Below are 22,104 nucleotides of genomic sequence, written 5' to 3' on the forward strand. Positions count from 1 at the left end.
GTGTAGAACAGAAAAACATGAAAACAATCTAATTGCCCAACAACAAAGCAAAAGAAAAACCAGGTAATGATCTATTTTTTTCAATAGAAAACTATACATGAGTAAAGAAGTAAACTACTACTACATGAATCAGCATGTCTGAATCAAATCAACATAATTTTGGTCAAAATATCAAATTATCAGAGAAAAACATTTGATGCTATTCACGTGAAATTCAAAAACTGCAAAAATAAACCATGTATTATTTATAAATACATAAATTTGGAGTGTAAATATCTTCTATAAAGAAAAAGTAGTGAATGAGAAATATAAAGCTGAGAAAAGAAGTGGCCTCTGGACTAGACAGATAAAGATGAGATTGTTGAGGGACTTAAAGGAAACTTCTAGAGCTTTGGGAATATTCCATTTTTTAAGGTGGGTGGTGGATGTGCTGGTGTGTTCATTATTATTATGCCTTCAACAACATATAAACTACAAACACTCAGGCAAGCATGTGGTATATTTTCATAATATAGAAAGATAAATTTTTCTATATTACATATAATATACATGTCTTTTTCTTTAACTGCTGACTATATGTTTGCCCTGAGTATATGTTTGAATTCTGAGGCCATTATCTCTTACATTTTGGCCTCAGAATTATGTGATGCTTATGATAAATAAAAAATAAATTACCGTGTTTCTTATTGGAATCTTCTTGGGTTCTGGTGGCACATCCTGTGGAACAAATTTCACTGGTTCCTTAATCTGCCTCCTTGATCGTTTGGTTCCATCTGGTAAGGTTTCCATGGCCATATCTGCTTCCATGTCACTACTCCCTGCCTGGTCACATTCTGAGCACTGCCTACATAAAGGGGAAAAATTAAAATCATGTATTTATTATTATCTTCCAGCTTTAGCTATGTTTTTATAAATACAAAATCCAGGTATGTAAGAAGAATATATAAAAATATACACAGGTAATGTGATTACAGGGTACCTAATGAATAAACATTCAGAAATACTCCTCTAAGAATGACTACTGTGAATATAATATTTAAGGCAAATTACTGTATCCTTGTAAGTATAAGAACACATTTAACAATGCTATATAAGTGAACAAAGATGAGATTCAACACTGATTAAAAAGGTGATTTTGCCAGCTGCAGTGGCTCACAACCATAATCCCAGCACTTCAGGAGACTGAGGCAGGAAGATTGCTCACAACATAATGAATCCCTATTTTTACAAAAAAAAAATACAAAATTAGCCAGGCATGGTGGTATCCCCGCCCTGGGCTCAAGTGACCCTTTCACTTCAGCTTCTGAGTAGGAAGGTGAGGTGAAAGGGTCACTTGAGCCCAGGGGGTCGAGGATGCAGTGATCCATGATCGCAACACTGCACTACAGCCGGGGTGACAGACCAAGACCTTGTCTCAAATAATAATAATAATAATAATAATAACAGTTTACCTTTAGAAAGCATGACTTCTCTTTAAATAACATATACTGTGATATCCAAAAATTGAAGCCCTTCATGGACCCTAACACTACTCGTTGTCACAGTTATCATATCTTTTAACTGTAGTCAACGACAAGTTGTGCTGAATATACTAAAAGGAACTATAGAAACAGATTCTAAGAATTGTTGGGGGAAAAAAAGGTCATGTTAGTTGGTGGCCCCTACTACTTCTAAAAAAAGAAATATACATTTATTTACTAAAGAAATTTGTTAAAGCAGCATTTATAAAGAATTTTAATATGCGTAATACTAAAAATTAATTGAAACTAAAACTTTAGACAAGTGATATCCAATAGAACCTTTTCTATAGTAGGATTACCTACGTATCTGCGTTGTCCAGAACAGTAGCCACTAGTCATAGATGGTTACTGAGCACTTGAAATGGGGCAAATACCACTGAGAAAAATTCAAATGTTAATATTAATTGATTTAAATTTAAATAGCCATATGTGGCTAGTGGCTAACATTTAGACAGCAGAAATCTAAACAATGACTGCTGGAAATCTTCATATTGCCAGTCAGGGCCCATTTCAAAAAGTTAAAACCATTGTTATTTTTTTATTTATATTTTATTCAAACGTAAAAGAACAATCAAAAGCGAATTCTCCAAAAGTTTGACAGTATTCTCTTAATAAAAATGATTATAATCTGTAAACTTGTATTTTATATTTAGTTTATATATGTTTATATCAGTACCTTTAAAAGTAGCTTATAATTCTCATAGCAAGTATTTTCAAAGATTTGATTTGATTTCATGCTCCATCAAAATTCACATCTTTCATTCACTAAAACTGTCAACTTATTAAACTAATATTTAATTGTCAAAGTGACAGTTTTAAATTTTGAACTCCAACAAGAGTTAAATACAAAGTACCACTTGTTTTGTTAATGCAAAGATATTATTCCCAAGATAAAAATTAAATTAAGTATCTCAGAATTCCTAATTATTTAATAATAGGTTAGCAAAAATTTTAGCACCAAAAAAACTGATGTGTGAAAGCAAAATAAAAATGTAGATAATAATGTATTACTCAGAAAACTTTTATGTATCTATTGGTACACTTCATGTAAGTATAGCCAGCACTTTATTCCCTAGATTGTTAGATTACCATCAAACAAAAATACAACCAAATGAATATACTAAATTGCTCCTGTATTTGTCCTATAAGAAAACATCAAGGACTGGTAAGAGAAATACACACCTTACAGGATCTCAGAATTGAAATGTTAAGTATATTCTGAATTTATTAACATAACTAAACTGTGGAAACTCCAGAAATGTTAGATATTATTAGTAACTTGTAATAAATACAACAGCCTTCAAAACAGAGATGGCTACAAAAGTTATCAAATTATATTACAGAAAGGCCCTCCCTCCTTTCCTTTTTCCCTCCCTCCTCCCTCCTTACCTTCCTTTCTTCCCTCCCTCCCACCCTTCCACTCTCTCTCCCTCCTTTTTCTTTCTTTCCTTTTTTTTTTTTTTTGAGACAGAATCTCACTCTGTCACCCAGACTGGAGCGTAGTGGCACAATGCCAGCTCACTGCCTGAACCGCCCACGTTCAAGTGATTCTCTGCTTCAGCCTCCTGAGTAGCTGGGATTACAGGTGCCTGCCACCATTCCTAGCTAATTTTCATGATTTTAGTAAAGACAAGGTTACATCATGTTGGTCTTGAACTTCTGACCTAAAGTGATCAGCCCTCCTCAGCCTCCAAAAGAGCTGGGATTACAGGCCTGAGCTACCGCGTCTGGCCTTTTCTCAATTTTCTATACCTTTTTCATCTCTAGCACCATACAAATACAACCTATAATCAGAATGATGACCCAATGGGAATTTCAAAATCTTAGTTACTAAAGAAAAATGTATAATAGTGCTTAGACAAGAAAGTGTACTAATTTAGAGAATTTTATTTGTGTAAGTTAAAGAAAAAGATTTTATGAATCTTTAAATGCAATAAATCTAGTAACATTCTGTATTCCAAATAATTCATGATTTACTTTTTTCTCCTCCAAAAATTATCCTTTTCAGTCACCAAGAACTCAGAATCCCACACCAGATTTATCTAAGCTGTTGGCCATGTTTCCTCCTGTATTTAGAGGACAGGCTTGACAAGCGCCTATATAAAAGTTTAACGGGTGGTTCAAATATCATTCTTCTCAGTTAAGTAACACCTCAGTGCACCCCTACTTCTGCATTATGGGTGTCTCTCTGAAGAGCAGAGAACAACATTTAACTAAATTAGTAAATGTTATTCTTTTTGTAGTTGTAACACCTGCATAAAACTTTAATAACAAATCTATATCTGTTATTTCATGTACAGTAAAAATGCTCCATTCTAATGCTGGAATTCCTACCAGCAGTTAATGGCAAGAGGAGGCAATAAAAAAATTTTAATTAATAAATTATCAAGAATAATAAAGGAAAATAAACCTCTGTAAACTATTCCCAGAAGGGTTTATGTTTTCTTTCCGTCACAAAATAAACAATGACATATCCAAGGAATAAAAGGATATAATAATATTACTCAATTCTCTGTCAAATAATGTGTTTCAGAATATTCTTCAAACAATTGAAAAGGCAACACAAGTTCCAGTCAAATGAGTGCAGGAAAAAAACACAACATTAATCTTCAAAAGTTAAGCGATATTAACTATTTAAGCTACTCTAATAAATCAAGCACTTACCATTAGTATCCTACCAAACATGTCTTAGAATTTAAGGCAGTGTGAAGATGTTTAAAAACAACAATGACAAAAACCAATATAACATAAACTAAAAATAAGACAAAATGCATTTTAAATACTTTTAAAGAAATACAAACAAAATAGAGCCTAGATCACACCATCACTAGCCTCTATTCCCTGTAGAATTCTTCACTCACCTGTTAATATTCTTTACTAGCTTTTCACATCCCTAGCCCAACTTAAGAAGCCCCTAGGTTTTCCCCTCTCATTCTCCTGGGCAGCAGAGCGTAATTCAAGAAAAATCAAATAATCACATTTACTTATGCACTAAACATTACTGCTACACGGCCTCAGTAAGTAAGTTTGATTTTTCCACAGTAAGTTGTTATCAACCATCTGCTATCTTTTCAAGTGTCCATCTTCATCCCAGGTCTTTTCCTTCTCAATAGACTCCTTCTATTTCACTGAAATGTCTAAGCCTGTCCAAGGTGAATTTACTCAATTTCCCTACCCTCCACCAATAATTATTTCTGTATCTGTATCCATCTTTTCTTTACTGTCACATGTCTTAACCTGCCCAGCACAGCCCAATGACCTCTGGGATGGAGTGAACAGAAAACATCCCAATCTAGAACTAGTGTCTCCATGAAAACAGTACTGGTACTGGAAGAAAAGGCTGGATAGCAAGTGCTTAAAATAGTCATTCAAGTAGAAATGATATCTGAAAAGGCAACGGATTGTATATTAATTTACATACAGTTTGCTTAAAGGGTATTTAGTAGTAAGGGTATTACCACAGGCGTGCAGAACATAAAGATAGAAAAAATAAATTGGCCATTTAGAAATTATATACCAGAGGGACCTGTGGAAGTTTAAGTACAGTCATCAAATAAGGGTCCAGTAACAGGCCGCTAGTGATCAAAGGAAATTTGATCACCAGAAACCAAGAGAAATTAAAGGACCTTTTCCCAAATAAAAGGACTAGTAAGAACAAGGTAGAGTCTAAAGCAGAAGTCAGTCAGCAATATGCTAGTAAATGTCTAACACTTGACCCTCTGTGAGGAAAGCCCTACTATGTACTAATTATTTACTAATTTCTATAGTACAAATACTCCTAACCATGGCAATTTCAAATTACTAACATGGCATCACAGAATGTAGGATGGGAAAAGGGTGCGTAGTAGCAACTATTACAGGTTGAGCATCCCAATTCCAAAAATCCAAAATCTTAAGTGTTCCAAAATCCAAATATTTTTTGAACACTGACATTACAGTCAAAGAAAATGTTCACTGGAACATTTCAGATTTCAGATTTTCAGATTTGGGATGCTCGACCAGTAAATACAAGGCAAATATTCCAAAATAAAAACAAAAACAGAAAATCCAAATCACTTCTGGTCCCAAGCATTTTGAATAAGGGATACTCAACCTGCACATCATTTTTTTTCAACCATCCAGATACAACAGACTTCACTAACTTCGAAAGCATAGGTAACAGTAAAATGTAGCAAAACATTTGGAAGTGTTAAGTTTTGAATATTTATGATCTGTAATGTAACTTCAGTAATAAATGGAACATCTTAAAAAGCAAAGAGTAAAAACTCTCCTACATCTGAGGCACACTAAAGAAAAAATAGAATTCTCTGAATCTTACACACTCCAAAATTAATACACCCAGTTAACTGCTAACCAAAGCTAAGTTGATGTTAGAGGCCAAAGGAAATGTGATCACTAGAAACAAGGAGAAATTAAAGACATCACTATGCTCCAACATTAACTTCTACTTTTATTTAAAAACCACTAACACCAATGAAAAGGCTCTAAATTGCTTAGGCTCTTTTAGGAGGGCTCTCACTTAAACACCTCAGGCTATGTACATTATTTCTTTTATTTTGTTTTTAATAATTTCAACTTTTATTTTAGATTTAGGAGGTACACGTACAGGTTTCTTTCATGGGCATACTGCATGATACTGAGGTTTGAGATATGAATGGTCACCCAGGTAGTGAGAGTATAGTGCCCAACAGTTTTTCAACCCTTGTTCCCCTTCCTCTAGTAGGCACCATCTTTATATCCATGAGTATCCCTCCTTCCCTCCCCAGTCTAGTAGGCCCCAACTTTAATATCCATGAGTAACCAGTATTTAGCTTCCACCTATAAGTGAGACCATGCAGAATCTGGTTTTCTGTTCCTGGGTTAATTCACTGAGGATAATGGCCTTCAGCTCCCTCCTTGTGGCTAACAAAAACGTGCTTTCTTTTTTTTTTTTTTGAGTGCATGGGATATGGACTTCCATCTGAAGTACATCCAGAAACTCTCACACACTGGAAATGAGAGCTCTGCAGGCAGATCAGTATCAGGAGGGTCCATAACCTCATTTAAGGAGAAAACTGCCTATCTCCATATAAGTTCATGGCAAAACATCCTGGTTCTGGAGACTACCAAACTAGCTTTCTACTTAAAATCCACCCAGGATGCTTATTAACATTGTTGGCATTTGGATATGCTATAGCAGTTTCTGAAGCATTTCAAAAGAACAGGCCAGTGTGAATATCTCAAAACAAATTGATAAAAGAAAGCTACAAAAAAGGAATCCTGTGAAAATTGTAAAAATATTTTAGCTTCCTGATCAAATGAACAGAGGTAGTCTTAAGCAATAAGACAATGAGGTTGAAATATATGCCTAATGTATTTGAGGAACACACACAACCTCTTGTAGAGATTACCATTTAAAAATTCAAGGTTCACTCTTTTCTGAAACTGGAAAGGTAACTTGTAGAAAAAGAATATTCATGTTCATTCCAAAGTTTTCCATTTCCTATATTCTCCTTCCTATAAGAAATCACTCTACTGAAATTTGAACATCTATCCCTTTCTTGGAGTAAAATTAAGAAAAGAATAAAACTCATTATAGATACCGTAACCTTTATCAAATTATCTGTAGTGATTTGATATGCCAAATTAAAAAAAATTCAGAAATGTGTGTCAAATGTTTTTAGATTTCAAAGAATGGTAGAATTTAAATAACTAGCACAAATACCAAGTAAAGCCTTTGGTACTAATCCGAAAATACTAAATTGCAAGTAAAACCATAAATATGATAGCAAATTTTAGACAAATTAATTCAATTCCAAAATAACAATAAAGCATTTGAGAAATTCTTAACAATAAAACAAGAGAATTATAAACAATGGACACAATTCATGCCTTAAAAAACAATCTATTGCTAAGACAATAGCCACAGTTAATAAAAAATTCATTTCTCAAAAAGCTATTATAGATTTAGTCAAATAATGCTATAATAAAATATTGATGACAGTGAATTTTAAAACATGCCAAATACTTAATTATGAACAAATATAATACTTCAGCTTTTACTGATGAAACTAAGAGTAAATCAATCCAAACATTTAAATCTCCTGATTTTACTCACCAATAACTGTTTTTGGTCTTTCTTGGCATCCTTGTAAGAGGAGGATCCAGACATCCAAGATGGTAATGTAGTTTACAGGTATCACACAATAAAAGAAGATGCTGATCATGGTTCTTCTTACAAATCCCACAACTTTTAATAAAGGGAGCAAATAAAGATTTCAAAAATATGCAGTTTACTTACAGCATATTTTTCAAATTATAAAATTTCGTCTTGATTTAACTTAATATTTCTTCTGTTGAGATAGACAAAAAACACACAGACGCATACACGCGCACGCACACACACACACACCCCAATTGACAGTTATTGCAAAGATTGCGGAGTTTTGTGATTGTTACTAGTATTTCAGGATTTTTTGGTTTGTTTCTCAGAAATCTAACTTCTCTTGTGCAAAAAGGTAATTCAACCATACCTACATACATAATAAGTACCATTACCTGAAAATCTAAAGCATATTTATATTGAGAATATACAGAAAGCAATGATGGTTAGGCTTTTTTTTTTAACTCCTAAAAAAAAAAGTTGTATACACACATACACTTAAAAAGCTTAAATAAATAAATAACTAAATAGTGCCTGGTCTCAGTAAAAAAGGAAAATCACTTAAAATATATTCTGAAATAAAAATGAATTATAGTCATAAAAGTCAGAAGCACAGTGGTAATGTATGATAGTTCCAAATGAACCAACAGTGCTTTTTGAAAAAGCTGGCCTGAGAATATGCTAATGTTCACATTGCACACTAAGACAATGTGGGGTTTTCCCACATTTCAAGGAAGTTATTTGCTATTACTTGTAGAGGGAGTCTCCAACAAAAAAACCACAAGAAGTTATGGAGACTGATATTGCTGTTATTGCTACTATTTCTGAGAAAAAGGTTTTGAGAAGAATATTTATGTATTTACACATCTATAACATATATGTCTTCATATACACAGATACATATATATACACACACATACATACACACACAAAAACACCAGCATCTTCTAAACTTCTCTCACTTAATCAATATAAATTATGCAGGAAAAAGTGAGATCGCAACCTATTTATTTACTGAAAGAAGTCCTTACAACAATAAAATTACTGTAATGGTGAACACTAAAAATACTGAGCAAAGAAATTAAAAGACAAAAATACTTAGGCAAACAAAGTGACTGCAACTCAGCAGCAAGAGAAAGAAGTGTAGAAACTCTAATCTAAAACTTATCTTTATTATCCACTATCCAAAGGCAAGAGATTCATTCTATGTAAGTATATGATAACCATCACTATCTAAAATAGAAACTCTACAATTTATTCAAGTAAAATAAAGTATAAACACTCATCTGTTATATTATTTTAATTATTTAAGACAATAATCGTAATATTATCTACAGTAATTTTCCAGCTCCCCAAAGAGAACTGCTCATTTCCACAGAGTTTAGGCAGACATATCTGCCTAAACTTAAAGAACACAAAAAGTCATTTATCTTATTATAACAGCAACAAAAAATCTCCTCTATCATTCAAACTGGAATATACCTTTGATAAAATCAACTTCAAATGCACTTAAATTCGAGTATAGACATAATTTATTCTCAAATATTTGCGGTATCTTCTTTCTAATAAGTATCAGTTAAAAAAATACACAGTATTATTCTATCATTATTAATTTTGTTACTTGCCTATAAAGTACTGCAGGAAGAGTAGATGTCTTTTGTGTGCCTCCTTCTTTTTTACTTGGTTTTCTCTCCTTGGGTGCTCGCAAAATTGCTGGTATATTCAACTTCTATTGATTTGAACAAATGTAGTATATATGGTTTTAAGGAAGAAATAAAAGCAACATTTTCCTCTAACTGCCACTCAAGCCAACAAAATATAGTAGAATTATTAGGGAAAAATCTGCTTTACCAGTTATTACATTGGCAAAAAGGATTAAAGGGAGCTTTTTTCTAATAGTTCTATTTCCATTACAAATCTATAATTACAGACTTTCATCAATTTTCTGTGGTAAACTAAAACATTATGAAAATTAAACTACTTCAGCTTTGAAAGACAAAGACACATATGTAGGAGGTTTGAAAAAAAATAACACAGTACACTTGACAAAAAGAATATTGAGTCCATTTATTTTCTTCAGCACCCCAGCTATATTGGTGCTCCATAGGTTAATTAGAAAAATTATCTTATTGAACCGAACTCTCCAACAAAGCAAGTGAGATTCTCTTTGCATTTCTACTAATCTGTAGTATGCTGGCTTCTCAGACAGCAACCATCTATCAAAGTCACTTCTCAATAGCCTGGTGGGCCCACATCTGTTCAACCAACTGAAAAAAGTATCATACAAACAATATAAATGAATTCTACTTCTGCGGTGTATTTTACATTTGCAAAAGGAATTTGCAAACCTCTGTTAAAGGTCTTTTAATAAATGAAAATGCCTTTTACAGTAGATAATATTTTACACTAAACAGGAGATTCTTTTGAGAGAAACTTGCAAATCAAGCCAAAAGATAACGCTAACTTGGCAAATAAACTAAAGCCTTATAGTCAACATTAACTCTCTAAATATTAAGTATAAAACACCATAATCTTCCAAAAATCCATCAACCAACCTATTAACAGGAACAAAGGCTGATCCTTCCAGAGGCAATTACTAATTCTCACCTCTTAAAATATTCTTTATGATATAAGCCACAGGCATTCTGATCACATAAAGCATCTTCAAAGCTAGTATGGCACAGTACAAATCAGTATGTATCACTTCATAAAATATCTTTACAAGTTCTGTGATGAATTGGACTCTCCATAAACATCTAAAACAAGTGTGATAAAAAAAAATCTGTTCTCTGAAAAGCACCTTCGCAAATAAAACTACTTATTTATGTGAAAGGACCACTAACAGTGGGTATCCAGCATCCTTAAAAAAAATAATAAAAATTATTTGTAAAAAATCTTAATTTATCAATTACATACACAGTACTAAAAAAGTCATTCAAAGAAATCCATTTAACAATAATATTCTTTTCAACACCAAAAACTTTAATAGACTAATGGTCTTCATGAATAAAGTTTTTTTTCCTTTTTTTAATAACTACAATCATAGCAACTGTTGAAGGGGAAAAAAATGCATTTTAACATTAAAGCTTTAAAAACCATCTCTTAGCTGAAAACAAAATTAACATGAAAACAAATTTCTCTAGTTTGCCTTTTAAATTTCAAATTACACATCCAAAGAACAGAAAAAGTAAAACAGCATAAGAATAGGAAAGAAAAAAAAAATGTGGCAAGGAATCTAAAACTGCTAAATTAAAAGAAGAATGTAGTAGGAAAAACTCATGCTTTAAGTCTTAGCTTCATCACAAATGACAGGTCAATCAGTTAGAGCAAATGAAAAAAATGTGCACACAAGAGAGCTGTTTAAACAACCAAATTAAACTAGAGGTTCTCAGTAGGCAACTTTGAATGCTCTAGATGTGGTTCAAGCAGAAATCATTATCCCAAAGGATTAGGCCCTGATCAAACAGAATTCTTCAATTAGTAAAGCAACAGTGTTATCAAAAATCTATTCTTCAAAAATCATATAGAGAGCAAGAACTGACGGAGATAACAATTGGAAAGAAACTAACCTGCCCTGTGATTCTGCCTAGTAAGGCCCATATTCCTTGTCCTTCACTTCGAAGTTTTCCATTCAGGTTTTGTAGTTCTTCTAAAGATTCGCATAACTACAAAGTAAGTCAAATTAGTAAACTTCATTAAAATATCTGACAATTTAAGTAATTTATCAATAAGTATCCAAGAATATCTACATTTCTATTTTCTCTATATATACATACATATACGCAAACACACACACACACACACACACACACACACACACACACACACACACAGAGTCTTGTTTTGTTTGAGATGGAGTCTCACTCTGTCTCCAGGCTACAGTGTAGTGGCATGATCTCGGTTCACTACCACCCCTGCCTCCTGGGTTCAAGCTATTCTCCTGCCTCAGCCTCCCAAGTAGCTGGGACTACAGGCACTTGCCACCACGTCTAGCTAATTCTTGGATTTTTAGTAGAGATGGGGTTTGACCATGTTGACCAGGGTGGTTTCCATCTCTTGATCTCGTGATCCACCCGCCTCGGCCTCCCAAAGTACTGGGATTACAGGTGTGAGCCACTACGCCCAGCCTCCATATATTTTTAATATATTCAAGCCACAATACCACTGAGAGACAAGGCTATCCAATTACTCAGCAGTATTTGCTGCTGTAAGCATTTTGTTTTCTGCTGTTAACAGTGATTACGTTTATACCTTCTGTTAGAGTTTGCTACATAACATCATAAACATTCTGCTAATTAATCCTTATGACTCCATCAAGATATATTTCTACTATTTTTCCAATGAAAAAAACTAAGGATCATAGAGTCTTTGTGAGTTGGCCAAGATCACAGAACTAGCAAGAATCCCCAGGTCTTTTGAATTTAATTCCAAGTACTCTTTTTACTACACAATGTAGCTTATTATTGGAAACTTACTTCCTAGTAATATTTTATGACTTAAAATGTTTTCTAACAATAAGTCAGTACCTGTTTTATGTGCTCAAGTTATACTTGGCATATTTTTACCACATTGTGCTTTTGTAAGATATTTCTTTTTGATTTTTCTTATCTTTAGGATGAAGAGGTACATGAAAATTCAAATTTGGAAATTTTTAAATCAAATATTAAAATATAATTCAAAATAAATAATAAAATTTTCTAAACTTTCTACAAACTCAGAAAGTGAAGCTCTATAGTAATGTTTATTGGTTAGAAATAAAGAATAGAGTCAGATGAGTTGGCCTCACACCCCCATTCTGTGACTTGATTACTTGTGTGAACCTGGGCAAATTATTTAACCTCTTCAGGATTCAGTTTCCATTGGAAATGGAAGCAATGTTTATAACCTACATATTAAGATGGCAATTAAATGAGGTAATGCATGTAAAGAGATCATAATTATGCCTGGCACATAAAGTACTCAGTAAGAGACAGTGATGATAATGAAGCTAATGAGGAGTAGGAGCTATAGGGAAGAGCCTAAAAGCTCTAGAAGAATTTAAAAATAACACATAAAAAATGCCATACAATCACAAAAAAATCATCAGTAAGATCTATTTTATGTTGCATATTTTGTAGCCAACTTACCTTATTATATTCCACATGAAGCTTTTCTTGCTCATTCTCTAATTTATCTTTTATATTTTTTTGTTCAGCCATATTTTCCTGAATTTGAATCATGCGCATATTTCTCTCTATTTAAATGAAATATCCAAATTTACTTTAGTAGAAGTAAGAGCTGACATAGGAAGAAACTAGCCATAGAGATGCCCACATTGATAAACCTACATAGTTTAAAACTTTAAAGTATATTCACAAAGAAATGAACCTAGCATTTTGTAAAAATTCACAACATATTAGGAAAATAAACATTCCTCTATGATATATGTAACATGGCTAATACATTTCTAAATATTAACAGTATTACCAATATTTTCATTCACAAATTGTTCTCAGTAAAAGTGTGCATGTATCAATGTCTATACTGACCAAAATAATAATTCACAAAATCTGCAGTGAGAGCTGGTTGCTTATGTTTTCTCCTTCCATCCACACTAGAACTAGTATCTGAATTGTCCACTGGAAAGATATCTGTACTGATCCCCATCAGTTCTGCTTTCCGCATAAGTTTACGAATAGCTGAAGCACTGCTGGTGAGTGGTCTGGGCAATTTTTCCCTTGGAACCCAGGCCTGGGGTCTGGTGGATCGAGCTAGCTCCGCTTTGGCACGATATTGCTGAAGTCGGGCATTGATCCTTGCCTATAAAAGAAATGTATTCAAATTTTAAAAGATAATAAAATAGAACATATTCCTTATGATTTTTACATTGATTTTTATTCCCATGTTTACAGAAAGATAATCGAAACTTCTTATATCAAGGCAAATTATATGTGTGAATGATCCTTAAGGTATACTGTGTAATTCTTGAGTTACAATAAACTAGATCTACCCCATCAACAATTGTCCTAACTTATAATCAGTATTTTGAGAATCTAATTTCATTAAGCTGAAGTTTCTCTTCTTAATAGCTGCTATTGTTTCCATAGATTAAACATATATAAAATTATATTTTAAATATAGGCAAACCGACCAAATCTTTTGAATAGACTGAAACAAGATGTAGCAACTATATTGTACTGATAGAGTAATTTCCTCACAGCCACATTTTTCAATGTGAAATTATACTTTATAAGGACTGCTCTGTTGACTAAATGAGGAATACCGTACTCAGCCAAAAATTATACTCACTATTATTAACCTTAATCACAATCCACCTCCTAGGCAACTAACGGAACTTCTTATTATACTTCAGATGTCACTAGAAAACACACATGAGATGTAAAATCCATATATAACCTTAAAAGAAAAACATGTGGGTTTTGACATGAATCCTATACCTGCGCTTCTGGTGATAGTTGCTTCTCTCTCTCTTGCAAAGACACTTTACAATAGGATTGTAGAGCCAAGTAGTTTTTTCTCTTCCACTTTCTGTCTAATCTATCTGCATGTTGCTTACAATAAGCAAAGAACGGATCTGCTATGTCCTATACAAAAAAAAGCAGGGAAAAATAGTTAACATTTGTACTCTAAAGAGTCATAAAAAACCTAATACAAAAGAATATTACTTTCTTTTCAAAGAATCTACTAGTGCTAGTTATGTCTAATAAATTACAAAAATAATTTTTATACATAATGATAAAAATTACTGCTTTAGAAACTTGATCTTGTATATCAACTTCAAATTACCAACAGCTTTTTTTTTTAAGGGCTTGTGGGCTTAAAGATACTGAAATCAAATATATTGTATTATTTGGGTGTACTTACATAGCAGCCCTTCAATATCCATAGCAGATGGGTTCCAGGACCCCCCAAGGATACCAAAATCTGTGTATGCTCAAGTGTCTCATGTTAAATGGTATGCTATTTGCATCTAGTCTACATACATTCTCCCAAATATCTTAAGTAATCTCTACATTACTTATAATACGAAACATGTAAATGTTGTACAAATAGTTGTTATACTGTATTAGTTTTTTATTTATTTTTTTTAATCATGCTTTTTTTTCCCAAATATTTTCAATCTGCAGTTGGCTGAATCTAAGAATGTGGAATCCATGAACCATGAAGGGCTGGCTATATTTTTCAAAAGATCACTGTTTAAAACAAAAAGGATTTTAATTATCTTAGAAATAATCATTAAATATTAAAGTTATGCAAAACAATGTTGGACTAGCCAACAAGGTAAGTGTGGCATTTCCAACTGGCTAACAATGGACAGATTTTACAGAGGATAAAAACAGAATTAAGGGCCAGAAGTGGTGGCTCATGCCTGTAATCCCAAAACTTTGGGAGACCAAGGCAAGCAGATCATTTGAGGTTGGGAGTTCAAAAGTAGCCTGGCCAACATGGCAAAACCCAGTCTCTACTAAAAGTACAAAATTAGCCAGGCACAGTGGCATGCACCTGTAATTCCAGCTACACGGGAGACTGAGGGAAGAGAATCACTTTAACACAAAAGGCAGATGTTGTATTATTTGGGTGTACTTATATAGCAGCCCTGAGGTCGTACCATTGCACTCCAGCCTTGGTGACAGAGTGAGACTCTGTCAAAAAAAAAAAAAAAAAAAACAGAATTAAGAAGTCCAAGCCCTGTCGATTAAAAAGTTTACATTATATCCGTTAACTCTTTCCCTAAAAACTCAAACGGAAACACAGTTCTATCATAGCCTAATAGTAGTACATTTTTCATTCATAAAAAGTAGTGTACAGAAAGAGGATTTATTCTATCAAAAACAACTTGTAAAGATGTAGTCCAAAAAAGTAATTTTCAATGTAATTGCTAAAAAACAACAAGTTGTTCATTCTTCATGTCTATCCCAAGGTGGAACAGTAAACATAAGCTATTAGTTTTTCTCTAAGTTATGTTAAAAGTGTCTCTCAACCAAATAGATGTAATAAAAAATGATAAAGGGGAAATCACCACAGATTCCACAGAAATTCAAACCATCTTCAGAGAATATTACAAACAACTCTATGCACATAAACTAGTAAATCTGGAAGAAATGGATAAATTCCTGGACTCCTGTGTCCTCCTCCAAGCCTAAACCAGGAGGAAGCTGAAACTATGAATAGACCAATAACAAGGGCAGAAGTCGAGGCAGCAATTAAGAGCCTACCACACAAAAAAAGCCCAGGTCCAGACGGGTTCACAGCCAAATTCTACAAGACACACAAAGAGGAGCTGGTACCATTCCTTCTAAAACTATTCCAAATAATCCAAAACGAAGGAATCCTTCCCAGATCATTTTACGAGACCAACATCATCCTGATACCAAAACCCGGCAGAGACCCAACAAGAAAAGAAAACTTCAGGCCAATATCCATGATGAACATAGATGCAAAAATCTTCAATAAAATATTGGCAAGCCGATTGCAACAGCAAATCAAAAAACTTATTCATCATGATCAAGTAGGATTCATCCCGGGGATGCAAGGCTGGTTCAACATACGCAAGTCTATAAACGTAATTCACCACATAAACAGAACCAAAAACAAAAACCACATGATTATCTCAATTGACGCAGAGAAGGCATTTGACAAAATTCAACAGCCCTTTATGCTAAAACCCCTCAATAAACTCGGTATTGATGGAACGTATCTCAAAGTAATAAAAGCTATTTATGACAAACCAACAGCCAATATCATACTGAATGGGCAAAAACTGGAAGCATTCCCTTTGAAATCCGGCACTAGACAAGGATGCCCTCTTTCACCACTCCTATTCAATATATTTCTGGAAGTTCTAGCCAGAGCAATCAGGCAAGAAAAAGAAATAAAGGGTATTCAAATAGGAAAGGTGGAAGCCAAATTGTCTCTATTTGCAGACCACATGATAGTATACCTAGAAGACCCCATCGCCTCAGCCCAAAAACTCCTGAAACTGATAAGCAACTTCAGCAAAGTCTCAGGATATAAAATCAATGTGCAAAAATCACAAGCATTCGTCTACACCAATAACAGACTTAAAGAAAGCCAAATCAAGAACGAACTGCCATTCACAATTGCTACAAAAAGAATAAAATACCTTGGAATACAAATCACAAGGAACGTAAGGGACCTCTTCAAGGAGAACTACAAACCACTGCTCAACGAAATCAGAGAGGACACAAACAGATGGAGAAACATTCCATGTTCATGGTTAGGAAGAATTAATATCGTGAAAATGGCTATACTGCCCAAAGTAATTTACAGAATCAACGCTATCCCCATCAAGCTACCATTGACTTTCTTCACAGAACTGGAAAAAACCACCATGAACTTCATATGGAACCAAAAGAGAGCCCGCATAGCCAAGTCAATTCTAAGCAAAAAGAACACAGCGGGGGGCATCACACTACCGGATTTCAAACTATACTACAAGGCTACAGTAATCAAAACAGCAGAGTACTGGTACCAAAACAGAGATATAGACCAATGGAACAGAACAGAGGCACCGGAGGCAACACAACATATCTACAACCATACAGTCTTTGATAAACCTGACAAAAACAAGCAATGGGGAAAGGATTCCCTGTTTAACAAATGGTGTTGGGAAAACTGGCTAGCCATGTGCAGAAAGCAAAAACTGGACCCCTTCCTGACACCTTACACTAAAATTAACTCCAGATGGATTAAAGACTTAAACATAAGACCTGGCACCATAAAAACCCTAGAAGGAAATCTAGGCAAAATTATCCAGGACATAGGAGTAGGCAAGGACTTCATGAACAAAACACCAAAAGCATTGGCAACAAAAGCCAAAATAGACAAATGGGACCTAATGAAACTCCACAGCTTCTGCATGGCAAAAGAAACAGTCACTAGAGTGAATCAGCAACCAACAGAATGGAAAAAAATTTTTGCAGTTTACCCATCTGACAAAGGGCTGATATCCAGAATTTACAAAGAACTCAAACAGATTTACAAGAAAAAAACAAGCCCATTCAAAAGTGGGCAAAGGATATGAACAGACACTTTACAAAAGAAGACATATATGAGGCCAACAATCACATGAAAAAATGCTCATCATCACTGGTCATTAGAGAGATGCAAATCAAAACCACATTGAGATACCATCTCACGCCAGTTAGAATGGCGATCATTAAAAAATCTGGAGACAACAGATGCTGGAGAGGATGTGGAGAAAAAGGAACACTTTTACACTGTTGGTGGGAGTGTAAATTAGTTCAACCATTGTGGAAGACAGTGTGGCGATTCCTCAAGGCCTTAGAAATAGAAATTCCTCTTGACCCAGCAATCCCATTACTGGGTATATATCCAAAGGACTATAAATCGTTCTACTATAAGGACACATGTACACGAATGTTCATTGCAGCACTGTTTACAATTGCAAAGACCTGGAATCAACCCAAATGCCCATTGATGATAGACTGGATTGGGAAAATGTGGCACATATACACCATGGAATATTATGCAGCAATCAGAAATGATGAGTTTGTGTCATTTGTAGGGACATGGATGAATCTGGAGAACATCATTCTCAGCAAACTGACACAAGAACAGAAAATGAACCACCACATATTCTCACTCATAGGCGGGTGATGAAAAATGAGAACACATGGACACAGGGAGGGGAGTACTAAACACTGGGGTCTATTGGGGGGAAAAGGGGAGGGCCAGTGGGAGGGGGAGGTGAGGAGGGATAGCCTGGGTAGAAATGCCAAATGTGGGTGAAGGGGAGAAAGGAAGCAAAACACACTGCCATGTGTGTACCTACACAACTGTCTTGCATGTTCTGCTCATGTACCCCAAAACCTAAAATGCAATAAAAAATTTAAAAATAAATAAATAAATAAATAAATAAAAGTGTCTCTTAGTAAAGCAGAGTTTTACAACATGAAGAGAAATGACACACTACCAAGGAGAGACATCTAAGAATAGAAAGAAAAAGAAATCTAATGTGTCCTTAGTATTAAAAAAAAAAAGCATATGAGGCAATTCTGTAGTGTGGTATCTATAGATGTCACAGTATAGCACTGTGTATCACAGAATTTGGAGACATAAAAACCTGGATACAAATCTTGGCTCTCCCATTTACTGGCTATGCGACTTCAGAAAACTGCTTAACATCTCTGAGCCTTAGATACCTCATCAGTAAAACAGCGTTTACTTATAATTACTTCATATAGCTTTCAAAATAAAATACAAAAAAATTTAGGCGACTACATTAACACATACAAACATCTGCTTTCTCATGACATGCTCTAAATCTTAGTGACAGAAATGTTTAATGGAAATAAAGAATATACTGAACCTCAGCCCAAATGCCCAGATCTAGATAATTATTCCAGTTTCAAAGTAAATGAGGTTGAAATTGAGTTATTAGAGATAGGTCCATGCTTAAGTAGATGAGTTAAGCATTTAGACCAAGATTCTGGTTTAAGAAAAACATCAATACTCACCATGGCAGAAACTACTAACTGTCTTACAGTATCTTTTCTTCCCATTAGTACCAGAACCCTATGAGTTTTTACCAGGCACATGGCTACTCCCTAGAAACTATCTGATCCAGCCTCCTCACAGCTAGAAGTGGCCATGTGATTAAGTTCTGGCCAATGAGTTGTATGAAATTCCCAGACCATGCACTTGAAAAGTAGCTGTCTACTCTTAACCTCCTCTTTCCTACTTCCAATGAGGTAGAATCCAGTCAAGATGGTGACAAACCATCTTTGATTGTGTAGAAGAGTGCAACAGACTAAAGAAAAGTGAAGCAAGAAGAAGGGGACTAATCCTGGAACCAAACTCCCCTCAGTATCCAGTCAGCCTGGAATCATATATTAGAGTGAACTCAGTTCTTCCTAGTTTAAACAACTTGTTATTTGTTTTTTTTTAACCAGTCAAAATAGTATCCTAATTAATACATAGGTTGACATGGAATATACCTTCAACCTGCTTAGAGAAAGGGAGCTTTCAAAATCCTACTCCCAATGGAAAATGGAAAGAGAAAAACAGATTTCTGAATATTTACCATGAAATAAGCACACGTCCTTTTTTATATACTATCTCTTTAACCTTCACCACTACCACAGGAGGTGGGTTCTACCATTTTAATGACAATTTTATGGATAGAAAACCAAAAACCAGAGAGGTTAAGTTGCTGAACCAAGACCTATATCCAGTATGTAAGATCCATCTTCCGTAACCACTACCTGTCATCAGATTCATTTAGGAGGTTTCTAAATTGAGGTTACTAAAGCCCAACTCTGCAAATTCTGATTCAGCAGATCTAAGGCAAGGGCCTGAAATGCAAATGTCTTGAGAAACAGTAACAGGCAATATAAGTGGGTAAAGGAGACCTAAAAGATGCTAGAAAAACATTAAGACAAAAATGAATGATGAGGGGCAGTTAGTAAATGGTGGGATCTGTGAGAACTCAGAGCTTATGGAAAACTGGAATGCCTCATAAAGGCATTCAAATTCAAGGTTGTCTTTTTTAACCCTATTTTTAAACAACAAAATGCATCTGTGGATTAAGTCTAGCTTATGGGCTTCTAGATGGCATGATTTGGTCTAGAATCTTAAAATACTTTTTTTTTTTTTTGTAAACAAAACCCCCTGGGTAAAACTGACATAGTAGATCAAAGTTATATAAACTGAAAGAAGCCACTTCAGTCTTGTACATTGAGAACCACCTCACACTTGTAAAAACCGTGTATTTGAAGAATGTACATATGCTTTATTGGTATCTTAATAATAAAATCAATGTATTTACTGAAACCAGAAACATTTAAGGACAATAATAACCTAACGGCCTATCAAACTTGCCTTTTCAATTATGCACTATCAATAGTCTTATTCACCCCACAGATATTTTCATTCAAGTTCAGAATGAAACCTTGAACTTCTGGGGTCAGCATCCTCCTGCCTCAACCTCCTGAGCAATTAGGACTATAGGCACACACCACCACATATGGGTAATTTTTACATTCTTTGTAGAGATAGGGTCTTGCTATGTTGCCCAGGGTCATCTCAAAATCCTGGCTTCAAGAGATCCTCCTTGGCTTGGCCTCTCAAAGCACTGGGATTACAGGTGTGTGCCACTGCACCTGGTTTTATGTTGTTTCAAATATAATTTTCTATATAACAGAGTATAGCAATGTCCAATAGTACCAAATTATACCTTAATTACAGAAGGAACTACCATATGGCTTACTTGGACTATAAGCAACTTCAGACCATATAATGTAAAACATAGTAACATAAGTTTTAGTCAGCATAACTGAGCCTGTGCAATAGCTCAGTTTTTTAAAATATTTATTTATTTAAACTTTTTAGAGGTAGGGTCTCTCTCCGTTCCCCAGGCTGAGTGCAGTGGTAAGAAGATAGCTCAATGTAGCCTCGAATTCCCGGGTATATATGATCCTCCTGCCTCAGCCTCTCCAGTAGCTGAGACTACAAGCACCATCATACCCAGCTAACTTTTTTTTTAAGAGATAGGTTCTTGCTATGTTGCCCAAGCTGGTCTCAAACTCCTGGCCTCAAGCAATCCTCTGGCCTTGGCCTCCCAAAGTGTTGGAATTACAGGCATAAGCCACTGTTCCCAGCTCTACAGCTCAGTTTTAAAAACAAGATGTTGTATCATAACATGGTTTTAAATATCCTTCTAATAAAGCATGTTGTGTCATAACATGCTTTGACTTTTCTAAATAAATCTGGAATAACCACAAAGGAGATGAAAAAGAATAGAAACTTCATATGGATTCTCACCAATCAGATAAAGCAATATATCACAGAAAGCTATAAAAAGTCATAAAAAATACAGAAAGGTATACAATGTCATTAGATGAAACTGAGATGTTTATTCTATTTTTCAACATTTTTTTACAGCCTATATAAAACAACCATGAAAAAGTAGTAAATTCAATTTAACATAGTCTTCAAAAAAGTTTCCTAGAATGCCTAAAGAGAATAAAATGGAAATAGAAGGCAAGATATGCTCACAAACATAGATCTATTTTAGTTTAAAATGTGTTTCTTAATTTTAAAAGCTATTACATTATATAAAGCCTCATACACACAAGTACAATCATCTAGAAATAGAGAAGACCTTCATTTTAATAGAATTATTACTGTCAAATGCAAACTTCATTAACATTGATTCATGTAATATCCTGGGTTTTGAAACATTGTTCAGAAAAATTTAGAATTTTCTAATTCCCTGCTTATAACAAGAAACCAGGAACATATATATGTAAATATGCTTTAAGTGATTTCCCCCACAAAACAACAGCACACTGAGTAAGGTAGTGAATAGGGAGAAAAGTTCCACTTTATTATTCCAGCATTCAGGGCTCCCACCTAATTAATCAAGAGTCACAGCAAGGCAAGGAAGATGCCTCAGGG

At 34.4% G+C, this 22,104-nt stretch overlaps 1 protein-coding gene across 20 annotated transcripts in view; it reads right to left on the bottom strand.

The window, feature by feature from the left end:
- PHF14 (PHD finger protein 14) overlaps positions 1-22,104 on the bottom strand; it is a 247,910-nt gene that overhangs the window by 142,123 nt on the left and 83,683 nt on the right. For 18 of the 20 annotated variants that reach the window (XM_035253747.3, XM_078342675.1, XM_009002351.5 and 15 more), the window contains 7 exons: positions 14,100-14,246; positions 13,191-13,461; positions 12,789-12,895; positions 11,232-11,327; positions 9,288-9,391; positions 7,618-7,749; positions 676-844 (listed from right to left, as the gene is read on the bottom strand). In XM_035253747.3, the coding sequence (XP_035109638.1) occupies positions 676-844; positions 7,618-7,749; positions 9,288-9,391; positions 11,232-11,327; positions 12,789-12,895; positions 13,191-13,461; positions 14,100-14,246 (1,026 nt within the window). The remainder of the gene's footprint in view (positions 1-675; positions 845-7,617; positions 7,750-9,287; positions 9,392-11,231; positions 11,328-12,788; positions 12,896-13,190; positions 13,462-14,099; positions 14,247-22,104) is intronic. The other 2 variants (XM_078342674.1, XM_078342676.1) reach the window with 1 other exon arrangement.

Source organism: Callithrix jacchus, chromosome 11, assembly GCF_049354715.1.
Source record: "Callithrix jacchus isolate 240 chromosome 11, calJac240_pri, whole genome shotgun sequence".
NCBI lineage: Eukaryota > Metazoa > Chordata > Mammalia > Primates > Cebidae > Callithrix > Callithrix jacchus.